General features: G+C 50.0%; 1 protein-coding gene across 4 annotated transcripts in view; it reads left to right on the top strand.

Annotated features, from left to right (window-relative positions):
* NTRK3 (neurotrophic receptor tyrosine kinase 3) overlaps positions 1 to 9,346 on the top strand; it is a gene marked incomplete at its 5' end in the record, with an annotated part of 221,256 nt that extends 211,910 nt beyond the window's left edge. For all 4 annotated transcript variants that reach the window (XM_082489012.1, XM_082489009.1, XM_082489010.1 and 1 more), the window contains 2 exons: positions 5,098 to 5,256; positions 8,214 to 9,346. In XM_082489012.1, the coding sequence (XP_082345138.1) occupies positions 5,098 to 5,256; positions 8,214 to 8,399 (345 nt within the window). In that variant the 3' untranslated portion in view covers positions 8,400 to 9,346. The remainder of the gene's footprint in view (positions 1 to 5,097; positions 5,257 to 8,213) is intronic.
* Between the last annotated feature and the right edge of the window lie 2,220 nt (positions 9,347 to 11,566).

Raw genomic sequence — 11,566 nt, forward strand, 5'->3', positions numbered from 1 at the left:
TCCTGGCGCAGCCCGGCCTGGGATGACAGCCAGGTCTGCAATTAAAGATCCCGGGTCATCCCTACCTACAGCAGCAGGAACACAGACAGCAATTGGAGAATGTATGTCTTATCACCAGGTCAACTGGATTGAGTGTTGAGTAGATTTTCCTGGAGAGAAATGGTGCCAAGGTCTCCACTACTGCTAAGTGATTCTGCACAAACTCCAGCTTCTTGCACACAACAGGGAACTTCAAATAACGCTGCACCATATGAAGACACCTATGGTTGTTCTTGTGACTTTCCCAAGGCAGGAGCAGAGCCTCCCTGAAGTATGCCAGGAACAGGAAGAAAGCTGTCAAGCGATCTTGGAAAGCAAATGTCAAATGACCAAGGAAAACAGAAAGTGCTGATTTAATTTTTATTTTATTTCAAAGTTGGGAAGAAAACTGCACAAAAAGGAAAATAAAACACAGCCTTAAAGTATGCCAGAGACCAAATTCCATTCTTAGCTGAGCTCCATGAAGAAACCTTCAGCGGGTTTCTCCAGCTACTTGGGGCTACTGTGAATACTACCTGGGGCTACAGCCCTGGGGCTAGTATGTGAGCCAGGAGGGGGAAAACAGGGCTGCTCACCAAGAGCTGTCTTTAAAGTGTTAGGATGTGGATTCCCACCAGTCCAAAGTTCTCATGAGGGTTTTTCAGCCCTACTCCGTTTTTTTCATGTTATCTCTGTTAGTGGCCCAAACTGTGGATATATTGCACAGGCTTCGCTGAACACTGCTGCTGCACAACCTGCTGCTGTACTGTTGAAGTCTTTGGGGGATAACATGTCATCTTTTCTCTTCCTAATCAGCTGCATGTCATTCAGAAAGCTGGGACAAGGAGATTTTTTTCCCCAGACACCAGCTTTCCTTGCTAGCAGACAAACCTCAAACCTTATAATACTACTTGTACATAGCACTTATATAGCTTTACATCGTCAAAGTGCTGTACTAGCATTAAGTAATTATCTCTCTCCCTAATGGCCATTAACGCTGGCCTTTCACGAACCTCCCCCAGCTCCCTGAGGTTCATATCTAATACAGCAATAAGCTGCTCAAAGGGAGGGGCTCGTTATCTTGCAAGTCTACGGGCTTGGATGTGTAATGAGGCTTCAGAGCAGAGGCCACGTGCCCTGGAGTATCAGAAACATGTGGCTGTAGACCCAGTCGTGCACTTGGGAGTATCCGTTAGAAAGGGATGGGAACGAGTAGGTGATACTGTGATCTTGAAATGGAGACAGAAGAAGGAATCTTTAGCTGCTCAGAGGATATGCACTGATTGCTCTATTTATTACCAGGATAGTACTGCAAACTGAAAGAGCAAAGCAGTGGGAATAACATGTCAACGTGGGCACAGGGAGTTGATCCAGGGAGAGAAAGTTAGAGAGCTCAAAATGTCAAGCAAAGCTAGACAGCCATGGCAATGGGATAAAGAGGCCAGTCTGCAGGTCCATGAAGCATTAAAATAACAAGGAGAAAGGGCGGGCTTGGCAGCATCATAGGATTTAAAGGGAGGAAGAGAAGAGGATTTACTTGCCTTATTTGCTTGAAAGCAAATCCCTCTTCCAGGTTGTGGAGTGTCTCCAGGGGGGCTGTTGCAACGCCACTGTTTGAGGACATTTCACCCTTAGAACTGGCTTTAGAAGATGAACCTGCAGGGTGGCTGGGTTCCCTCATCCCTGGCTCCCAACGGGAATGGAGGAAGGTGGAGTGGGAAGATGACATGACTGTGTTAGAAAGGACTCCGAAGTAGCATGCTCCTGACAGGCATCAGTCCTGCGTGGTCACTTATTTCTGAAACCTGCCAGGCCCAGCTCTGAGCAAAAAAGGGTCTTGACTGAAGCAAACCTTCAGCTTCTGTCTGAAGACCTGCTAACAACTCTTTCCAGAGCCAAGGACATGCCACGTAAACTGGCTTTGCAAAAGAAAAAAACAGCATCATTTTTTTTTTCTTCTTCTTCTTTTTTTTTTAGCCTGGTTTAATAGCATCATTTTACTTTTAAGCTTTTGGCAACAGCTGGTCCTGTAAAAGAAGTATGTAGCCATGGGAATCACGTACAAGTCTACGCCGGCGTAACACAGATCACAGCCACTACATGTTATGCAAAGGATTTCTGTCACCCCGGACACACTCCGCTTCCTATGGCATCAGTAGCACAATCCCTCTGTGCTCAGCTCTAAATCGTTTTGCTACGTCAGCAAATAACAGGGTACAGCTGACTGCAGACCAGGAAGACTCGACTTAGTGTTCACTTACTATACAGCTTCAGAGCAGGGCCTCTCCCTGCCCTCCTGCATTTGTTTTCTCGTCTGTGAAATGGGAATTTTAATCCTAATCAGTTTGTGAGGGGAGCAGGAAGGGGTAGTTGAAGGCGATGCTTTAGAATGGAACAGTCAGCCTGATGTGCTAGGCTAGACATCGGAGTCGTTTTATGGTAGAGTTTAAGGGATGACGGTTCTGCTTAGAGTTAGCTCGTAGGTGCCAGACAACATTTGCTCTTAAACATGTAGCATCTTGTTCGAGATGTAAAGAATACCTCTGCAAAGAATACCTCCTTATCTATGAGCGTAGCTGAGCCATGTTATGGAATCCATACATTTCGGGGGGGCATTGCTTGTGGTTCCTCCCCCCCCCCCCAATTATTTTGATTATTAATTATTACTAGATTTAATTTTTAGTAAAAGGTATGTGACACATGACATACAGGGCTGAGAGGAATGCTTTGGCAGACCCTGGACTCCACGTCCGTGGGACAGCTGTTGACTGTGTATGTCGCTTTACTGGCAGCTCTTCACCAGGATGTGTCCAGAGGAGACCAAAGACCATGACTTTATTTTAGCTTCTTAGAACTGGGATGGGACTGCTGGCTTCTCTGCTGTGCTTTCAGGGCCAGATCCTCAAGTGGTGTAAATCAGGGCCCTCCCAGTCAAGCAGTACGGCTGTAATGCTCTTTGTGTAAGCTGAGGACCTGGTTCAGATGTTCTGAACTGCCATAAGACCTATTCAAAAGGGAGTTAAAGTGCGCTCAATACATTGTACTACCTGTAATCCCAAATGATCCTGCAAGGTTCAGGATACTGCAAATGTAGAGAGTAATCATTTTGAGATTTGCTGGAAAACTGAAGAGTTAGTGCTGCTTAAAGGAGAACAAAATAAGCATTAGCACAAAACAGTTTTTGCAACAATCAAGTTTGATGTATGTCCTGTTCTGTCGATAACATTTCCTCAGAGCCCTTCACAAGAAGGGAAAGCAACTTGTAAAAGCTGGAAATGCAGGAAGGAGCTAGAATTGCAGCCAGGGTTTCAAAGGAACAGACAAAGAAAAGCATATTTCCATTTCCATTATGGGAGAACATTCTTGGGAGTTGAGAGCAGCAAGCTGAGAACACGCCAGCCAAGCCGTCTCTAAATGGAGGCTGCAATGAGCTTTTTTCCTCCATGCATCACAGTTCTGAGCACCTCTGCGCTCAGGAAAGAAAGATGTTCCTGAGACCTTTAAAATTGCTTCTCTTTTTTTTTTTTTTTTTTTTTTTTTTTTTTTTATTGTAGGAAGAGACTGTTTCAGAGTTAGAAAAAGGGCTGGTTTGGAGACCTCTGAGTCACTGCAAACCCGGGTCCAGATTCTGTCAAACCCCAGAGAAGTCTGACTCGCACCCTCCTTGCAGAAAGCCCGCTGAGCATCATTCCCGTTTCACACCCTGTTCCAACACACCTCCCCAGCACTGTCCCTCTTGCTTCCAGGCACTGCAGTGTGTCTCCGTGCCGACCCTTCCCCACGCTACTTCTGCTTTCATCAGGCAAAGAAATCTGTGGGAGCTTGGGAAAACTGGCAACTCAGAGGAGAGCTTTTGTTTGTACAAGGAATGTTTTCTTGCAAGCGAGCACAACAATCTCATCATTTTGAATAGCCACACATACGCTGGCAACCCAGATACCGGATACCTTCTCCCCTGATCCGTCATAGGACCAGAGAGGTTTCTGCCTGTTTGATTCAGTCGCAGTGCTACAAAGCTATTAGCACTTGGTTTTTTTGGTGCCCATAATGAGACAAGCAGTTTTCCAAGCAGCACCACAAAAGCACTCTTTCTCATCATCACTACAACCTCGGACACTTCACCCTCAGCAGAAACAAGTGCTGGAGACGTGCAGCCATACCGCTTCCAGCGCCGGCTGCTCTTATCAATTAGCTGTTTCCCCACAGATGGTGCTTCTTATGTAGAAGGACAGAACAGAGAAAAACTTGTCCCGCTCAGAGACACTTGGTTAGAAATCTCTAGTGAATCTGAAGGTAAACCCATCTGCTTTCAAACCGTTGGCATGTATCCACCTTCTGGATTCACGTGCCTTAGAGAAGGGTAGACCCTGGCAGAGAAGGTGCCTTTCCCTGGCTCGGCATACCTCAACGGGACTTCGCCCATGGGCTCTTCCATTTCCAAACTCTCCAATGGGGCTGGCTTTCCTGCCTCCGGCACATCCCTGCCGGTAAGAGCCCGTTCTTTACAAACAGACCGCCTTTTTGCAGTGCGGTCCTGCAGTCATTTACATATTCAAAGCACTCTCTGAAAAGGCCTGTAGCACAGTTTTATGAGCGCAAAATCTTTCATGCAATTAGGTGATGTGCGGATGCCTGTGCATCGCTTTCAGAAAACCTTACCAAAGAGGGGGACAAAGCTCACGCCGTGTTTCTGGAGGCCGCCGCAGAGCACTGAGGCCCTGCAAAACTCAGCACACTGCTTTGCTGAACACTGTTTCTTGCCTTGCCTTCTGCTTTATCAGACGGTAAGGCTGGAGTATGCTCTTGGCATTTTGTCATTTGATTTCTTTACAAGCCCATTTTGGGAGGAGAGGACATCATTTATCTTGATACATTTCACTCCCTATCTATCATGTTAACCAGGTGGGACTGGCGGGCAAGCCCATGGGCGGTCAGGGAGGCAGTAGCCAGCCCAGCTTTTTTGAGCGGCTCCGTGGCGATGTAGCACACAGGGGGGCCCTGAGCTTGTCCACGTCAGGGCTGACCCCTTCCTCAGGGCTCTCCTCACTCAGATTTCCTTGTGCCTTTGCCCTCACCCAGGTTGGAGGACACACCATGCTGCCTATCCGCTGGATGCCTCCGGAGAGCATCATGTACAGGAAGTTCACAACAGAGAGTGACGTCTGGAGCTTCGGGGTGATCCTCTGGGAGATCTTCACGTACGGGAAGCAGCCCTGGTTTCAGCTCTCAAACACAGAGGTACAACAGTACTGAGACACCTCAGCTGGAAACTGTACTTTTTATCATCATCTCTCCTTTCCAGACACTTGCAAAACTGTTTGTACGTAGGTGGTGCTCTCCTCGGCACCTGCAATAGTTCCTCACTATGTCCTTTTTCAGGCACGGAGATAAAACGCTTCACCAGGGGAGAGGTGTCATTATCTCCGTTTAAGAGCTGGGGAAACTGAGGCACGCGGGAATCAAAGGGCTCTGTCAAAGCCATGTACTGGCTCGTCCTCCGTCTCTCCCTTCTAAGTTCCTGACATACCACATCTGATATAAACCCTCGGAGTGCTGCCAGAACTGGGGACACCTAAATTACTGCTGGGATCTAAGTTATTGTCATGCCCTGCATTCCCTCTGCTCTCTTCCTCCTTACTTTATAGCTGAGGCTCTTACTGCAGCCTTCAGTTTAGGAGAGAGCGTTTAAAGCCTGTTATACAGCACGTGGCACGTTTCTGGGGGGCTTTTCCCCATGTGGATATCTGTTACATGGTTTGCCCCAGTTCGTTGAGCGTGGGACCCAAGGAGCTGGTTCGTCCTTGTTATTTCTTTGAATAGCAAAAGTTGCGGCCCATCAGCATAGGGCCGTACTGTAAAAATGTCGAGGGAAGGCTGGCTGGGATTAGCAGAGCGTCAGAGCTGAGCTTTGAGGCACGTCAGCAGAAATGCATTGGAAGATTTTTGCTCAGACTAGCGGGGGGTATTATAGAAGGGGAACAAGATGCATTGACATAGCAGTGTGTGGGAACCTTGCACATTTTTATCCTACTGTGTATCTAATGGATTTCAGAAATTTCACCTTTTGTAATGAGAAATGTGCATTTTCTGCTTTCTGGATACAGATCCCTTAATTAAGTGAGTTGCAGAGATGGCAAATCCAAGGTGTGCTTTACAGCTCTAATACTTGCCCATTCGTGTGCTCAATGGGGCCTGACTGCATATCCCAAAGTAGCACACGCAAACATTTTAGAGACACAAACAATGGAATAGACAGCGACAGAAGTTATTTGTCACGCTATTTAATGAGCTCCTCTTGCATTCCCTGGGAGGGTAAATACAAACACACACAAATGAGCACACGTAGCTTGTATGCGGGTGATAGGCACGCTGGAATATGACAGCTCAGCTGCCCCGGTGCTTTCTGCCTCAGTTTCCTTTGCAGGGCGGTAGGACTGGGAGAAGTCATCCCTAGCCTTGAGGGAGGAGGGCTGGTTAAAATCCGCATGGATACAGCTGTATTGGCTTTGCTGCCATCCCTGGAAAAATCTTATCCTTCCCTTTCCTATTGTTGTACCCACTTCTTTCTGAGAGCGGAGGACTCCCACCCCAGACCACACCATCCCGGTGGGAGGGAGCTGCCTTCGCTCTCACCTGGCTCCTTTTTCGCAATTTGCGGAGAGGTGGGCAGAACGTGAGTGGCTGCCGGGGACTGACAGCTCCACCGGCTCCAGGATGGTGAGGCGTGAGAGCAAGTCTCGGCGGCGGCAGCCTGGCCGCAGGGGTAGAGTCCCATGGAGAGGCAAGTTCAATCGGGCTGTACCAGGCTCCGGGCTGCCGGGACCGGACCGTGAGCAATCCCAGGCTGGTTGAGCACCGCTGCTGCTGGGTGTGGGTATTATGAAGGCTGGGATGCCCCCTCCCTCCTCTGGCATTCATGTGGCCTCATACGCCGGGGCACTTTTAGCAGATTTGTTCAAGGCTGGAAGAGACCTTGCCTGAGCAGAGGGATGAGACAGGGCTCAGCCAGTCCATTAACTTCTGTCTATGCCCTTTCTTGCCCCAGAGAGAAAGGACCCACCAGAGGGCTCCTGTGCATGTCCAGGGTGTCCTGTCAGAAACCATAACTCACCTCCTCCCCCAGGTCACAGCTGCCAGCGGCTGTACGGCGATGCAGCCTTCTCCGCGTGCCGTGTCTTCCTCTCCCCGCTTTCAGCAGGTCCTAATCTCTCCCCTCTGTATTTATATGCAAACAGCAAAGCGGTAAGTATCGGTTGAGCTGCGTGGCAGGCCCATTACTATTCATAAATGATAAATTCCAAGCACCCCTTGCTGGGTGGCTTCCCTCGACACGCTGCTCGGGATCTGTGTTTATCTGCGGAGCGTGGCAGGTCACTCGCACGCTGCGGTGCCGGGACTCATCAGCTCCAACCAAGGAGGCCAGACAGTAATAGCAGCTCTCTGACAAATCATAGCCCGTTTCCCTTTGCATCCATCCCTCAGGTGAACAAAATACAAACAGACGCTTTGGGGAGTCCTTTCCAATGGCATCCCTCTGAAGAGATTTTAATGCTGGCCAAGAGCTCACATTTCTCTCATTAGCAGCACCGACCTGACCCGGAACAGAGTGTTAGCACTGCAAATTTTTTTTTTCTCCATCACAGATGTGATTTGAGATGAAATTTCAGTCTTTCAACTGCTTTCCTATGTCAAAATGAGGCAAAGCTGCCCTTGGAGATGGAGGTAGGAAAAGATGCGCTGAACTCTCCCTTGTAGAACTCTCCTGGGCTTTGCAATGGGAAGGAATCTTGATTGTCAGGGAAATAAAATATATCATTTCAGCTGTGCAAAATATTACTTTAGTTTGGGGAACGTAAGGCTTTTTTTCCTTCATCAACTAGCAGGAAAAACTGACATCATCAATTAAAACTTCGTTTCGATTGCTAGTGACCTCCTGCTTGGAGTGAGCGTTGAGGTAGGTAGGTGTCAAAGAGGAAGGGTTTTCGGGAACTGCAAGACTGCAGCTGGAGACAAAGTTTTCATTGTAAAATTATCATTAACAACACACAAAGAGGTGAGCGCTGAGGATCTGCAGACCTCTTGACTACTCAGCGCTCCCATTCACTAAACGGTACCACATCAGCCAAGAAGTAGCTGGGACAGGACATCCTCCAGGAACCGCCCAATTCAATGTTGCTCTTTTTTCTTTCTCTCAGGTCATTGAGTGCATTACCCAAGGCCGAGTTTTGGAAAGGCCTCGAGTCTGCCCCAAGGAGGTTTACGACATCATGTTGGGCTGCTGGCAGAGAGAACCTCAGCAACGGCTCAACATCAAGGAGATCTACAAGATCCTTCATGCTCTGGGCAAGGCCACACCAATCTACCTGGACATCCTTGGCTAGCAGTGGCCGCTTGTCGAACGTCCCTGCTCCTTCCTTCCGTCCTTCCTTCCCTCTCCCCCTCCTGAGTCCTTTGCCCCTCAGCTCCCAAGCAAACATCTTCATATAAACTCAAGTGCCTGCTACACATACAACACTGAAAAAAAAAAAAAAAGAAACGAAACAAAAAGCAAACCAACAAAAATCCCACAAAACAACAACCTGTAAGGCAGTTTGGCTTATATATATTTATAGATATCTCTCTATATATAACTTCCACACCAATACAGAAAGAAGCTGCTGTTACAGAAAATTATAAGACTTTAAAAAAAAAAAAAAAGAAACAAAAAAGGGAGAAAAAAGTACTTAAAAAGATATATATATAATTAAAAAAAAAAAAAAAAAAAGAAAGAAAGGAGAAGGTATCTTTCCCCCGAGCAATGAAGCAGTGAATTGTAACCCTGCTGTGAGTCTGGTCCGGGCTGCTGGGCAGGGCTCTAGACTGGCGACGGCAGCGATGCCATCCCGGGTAGGAGCCCCGGGAGGAAAGCCTTGCCCTGGTTGTATGATATGCACTGAATGTGTGAAATCAGTCCTCCCTTTTCGTCCTTGCCCCCCCCCTCCCTCCTTCCCAGCCCGCAGGTGATGGGCACAAAGCCAGGGCAGTGCCCCTGGATGAACTCTCTTTTACCAAGCCCTTCCCTCCCTCCCACTCAGTCCTTCCCCATCCCCTCTCTGCCTTCCTGCCTTTTTCCTCCCTCCAACATTTCAGGAGACAATTTTTCTAATTTGCTGATTCTTAAATGTATAGACTCGAGGCTTTCGAACACACAGTCAAAGGATTGTGGCACCTACGGGTAAAACACACACCGGGAACCAGCCGCCCTCCCGCAGATGGCGAGCCGGCCGGACCCAGACCTCCCTCCTGCCCCGCGCCGGGGCCGGGAGAGCAGCGGGACCCAAGCGGCTGCCCGAGGGAGTCGAGGGGGGCGAGGGGTCCTGGAGACCCAGTCCCGGATCATCCCCAACCCATTGCAGTGTGCGAGACAGGAGTGCCGTTCGCCCAGGACGCCCAGCGCAGGCGGCGACTTTGGGAGGAACAACCCCGTCCCCGTCCCCACCTTGCCTTTTTCTCCTGCCCTTCCCTTTTGCCAGCGCCGTGGGGTTGTTCCCCCTCCCTCAGCTGGCTGCACCAGGGCCAAACTGGTCTCTGGTGTAAACCTTCCGCAGGCAGGGTTGGATCTCTGCTCCCCGCGTGGGGGGACGGCTGCAGCGTGCAGACAGCTGGGAGCTTGCCTGCGTCCCAGTTGGGCATGCCTATGGGGTCAGCGCAGCCCAACGCTCTTCCTCCCCATCCTCTTCCCTTCCCCGTCCCTGCCCCATGCCTCAGCCCAAGCCTCAGGCACAAGCCAGCGGGGGACAGGGAGGGGGACAAAGCTTGTGAGATGGCTGGGAACCTACCAACACCTGCCTGCGGCCCCCTTGCCATTCTCCTCACGTCCCCATCCCCTGAAAGGATTGATGCATCTGCCTTTGAGCTGTTGTGAAATGCAGAGGCTGAAGAATAGCTCCACAGGCAGCCCCGGGAGGAGGGGGGGAAGGAGGGGAAGGTGCCTTCAGGAGCAGACGGCTCAGCGGATGGCCGCAGCGGCCAGCCTTGCATCTCAATGAGGATAAAGGCCTGACGGGCAGTGACGGGGGGTGGTGGGGACAGCGAGGGAGAGACAGAAGCATCCTCCCTATTGCCCATCTCCCTCCAACAGGAAAGAATCCCGACCTGGGGAAAGGCTGAGTCAGATGCTGAATCCCATCCGTCCAGACTGGGCTGAGAATACAAAACCTTTCTGGGTCTTTTTTTTTTTTTTTTCATGTGGTTAATGGAGGCTGAGGAGGAACCTCAGCTTGGCAGCTGCTCTCAGGAGACAGGGAGCGGGCGGCACAGCCATTGTCAAGGCAATTTTAAGAAGGCAACAACCGCCGGCACAAAAATAGCCTGCTCGGATGTGGCGCTTGCCTGGAAGGGAATGCAGATGGGGGAAGAGGAGATGGAGAAGGGATCTTGGCTCCTTCCCCAAGGCCAGAGTCGTGTTCATGACCAGGATGCAAGGGGAGATAGGTGACGCTGGTTATGGCTGGCTACTGAAAGGGAAGATTTTGCATCCTCTCCTCATCCCCCTTGTCTCTTGCCAATCTGTACCTCCCACCCATGGCTCTGGCATAATCTGGTTTATGTTTTCAGACAGGGGCAGGGGACACTGCTACAAGGAGGTTTGTGGTGGCAGCAGTGGCCGTGGGTTTGTTCTGTGCTTATGTGAGGAGCAGTTCAAGCTTTGAGTGGGAGACGATGGGTGTAACCATGCGGGAGTAGCGATGTAACCTTCCTCTGCATGTTAAAGAGATCTGGGCTAGTAGGACAGACCTGTGCCAATGAAGGCTGGACAGACTGCCACTGAACAGGCACCAGCAGCTCACAGTATGGACACCAAAGATGGCACGGTCAGGGACAAGGGTGTGGACCAGCTCCGGGAGTCCACACACAGGAACAACACACCATGCCACCTCTCAATAGCAGGATCTTACTCCTTTGGCAGAAGACATCCAGTTTTCTTCATCTGCCTACTTAGGTCCACCTTTGAACGGGACAAATATTGGTTGAAGGGTTACGAGCCCTGGCCTGGCTCCCTTTGTATGCCGGCTGCTTTGGCTAAGAGTACTGGAGCTTCTGTACAAGACCGGGCGGTGGGGGGAAGTAATGGCTGTTAATTGCCCGGTGTCTCCAAAAGAAAACCCTTCCCTGGGGCTTCCTGTCTCTTACCCCAAATGGCTTCTTGCTCTTGTGGCTCCCAGACACTGTGCCAGATTGCACAAGGCCACCATTTTGTCCACCCCTCTCTTGCTGTTATGCTCTCATTTTGGTTTTGGCCAATTTCATGGGCCTTTACACTATCAAATCACCTACAGACACTGTGTTCCCATAGTCCATGAGATTCCCCTGTCACCATTCTGCACAGCAGCTACATCCTCCTTTCCTTCCTTCTTTCCTCCTTCCCCTCCACCCCAGCACTGCCACCCTGTCCCTTCTGCCACCTCTTTGTACGGTCACGACAGCCAGGCGAGCTCAGGAGAGCTGAGCTCAGGACCTGAGCTCAGGAGCCGACCGTGACACTGAGCCTTGGTGCTGCGTGGTTAAG

The sequence above is a fragment of the Vanellus vanellus genome (assembly GCF_965231255.1).
Source record: "Vanellus vanellus genome assembly, chromosome: 11".
NCBI lineage: Eukaryota > Metazoa > Chordata > Aves > Charadriiformes > Charadriidae > Vanellus > Vanellus vanellus.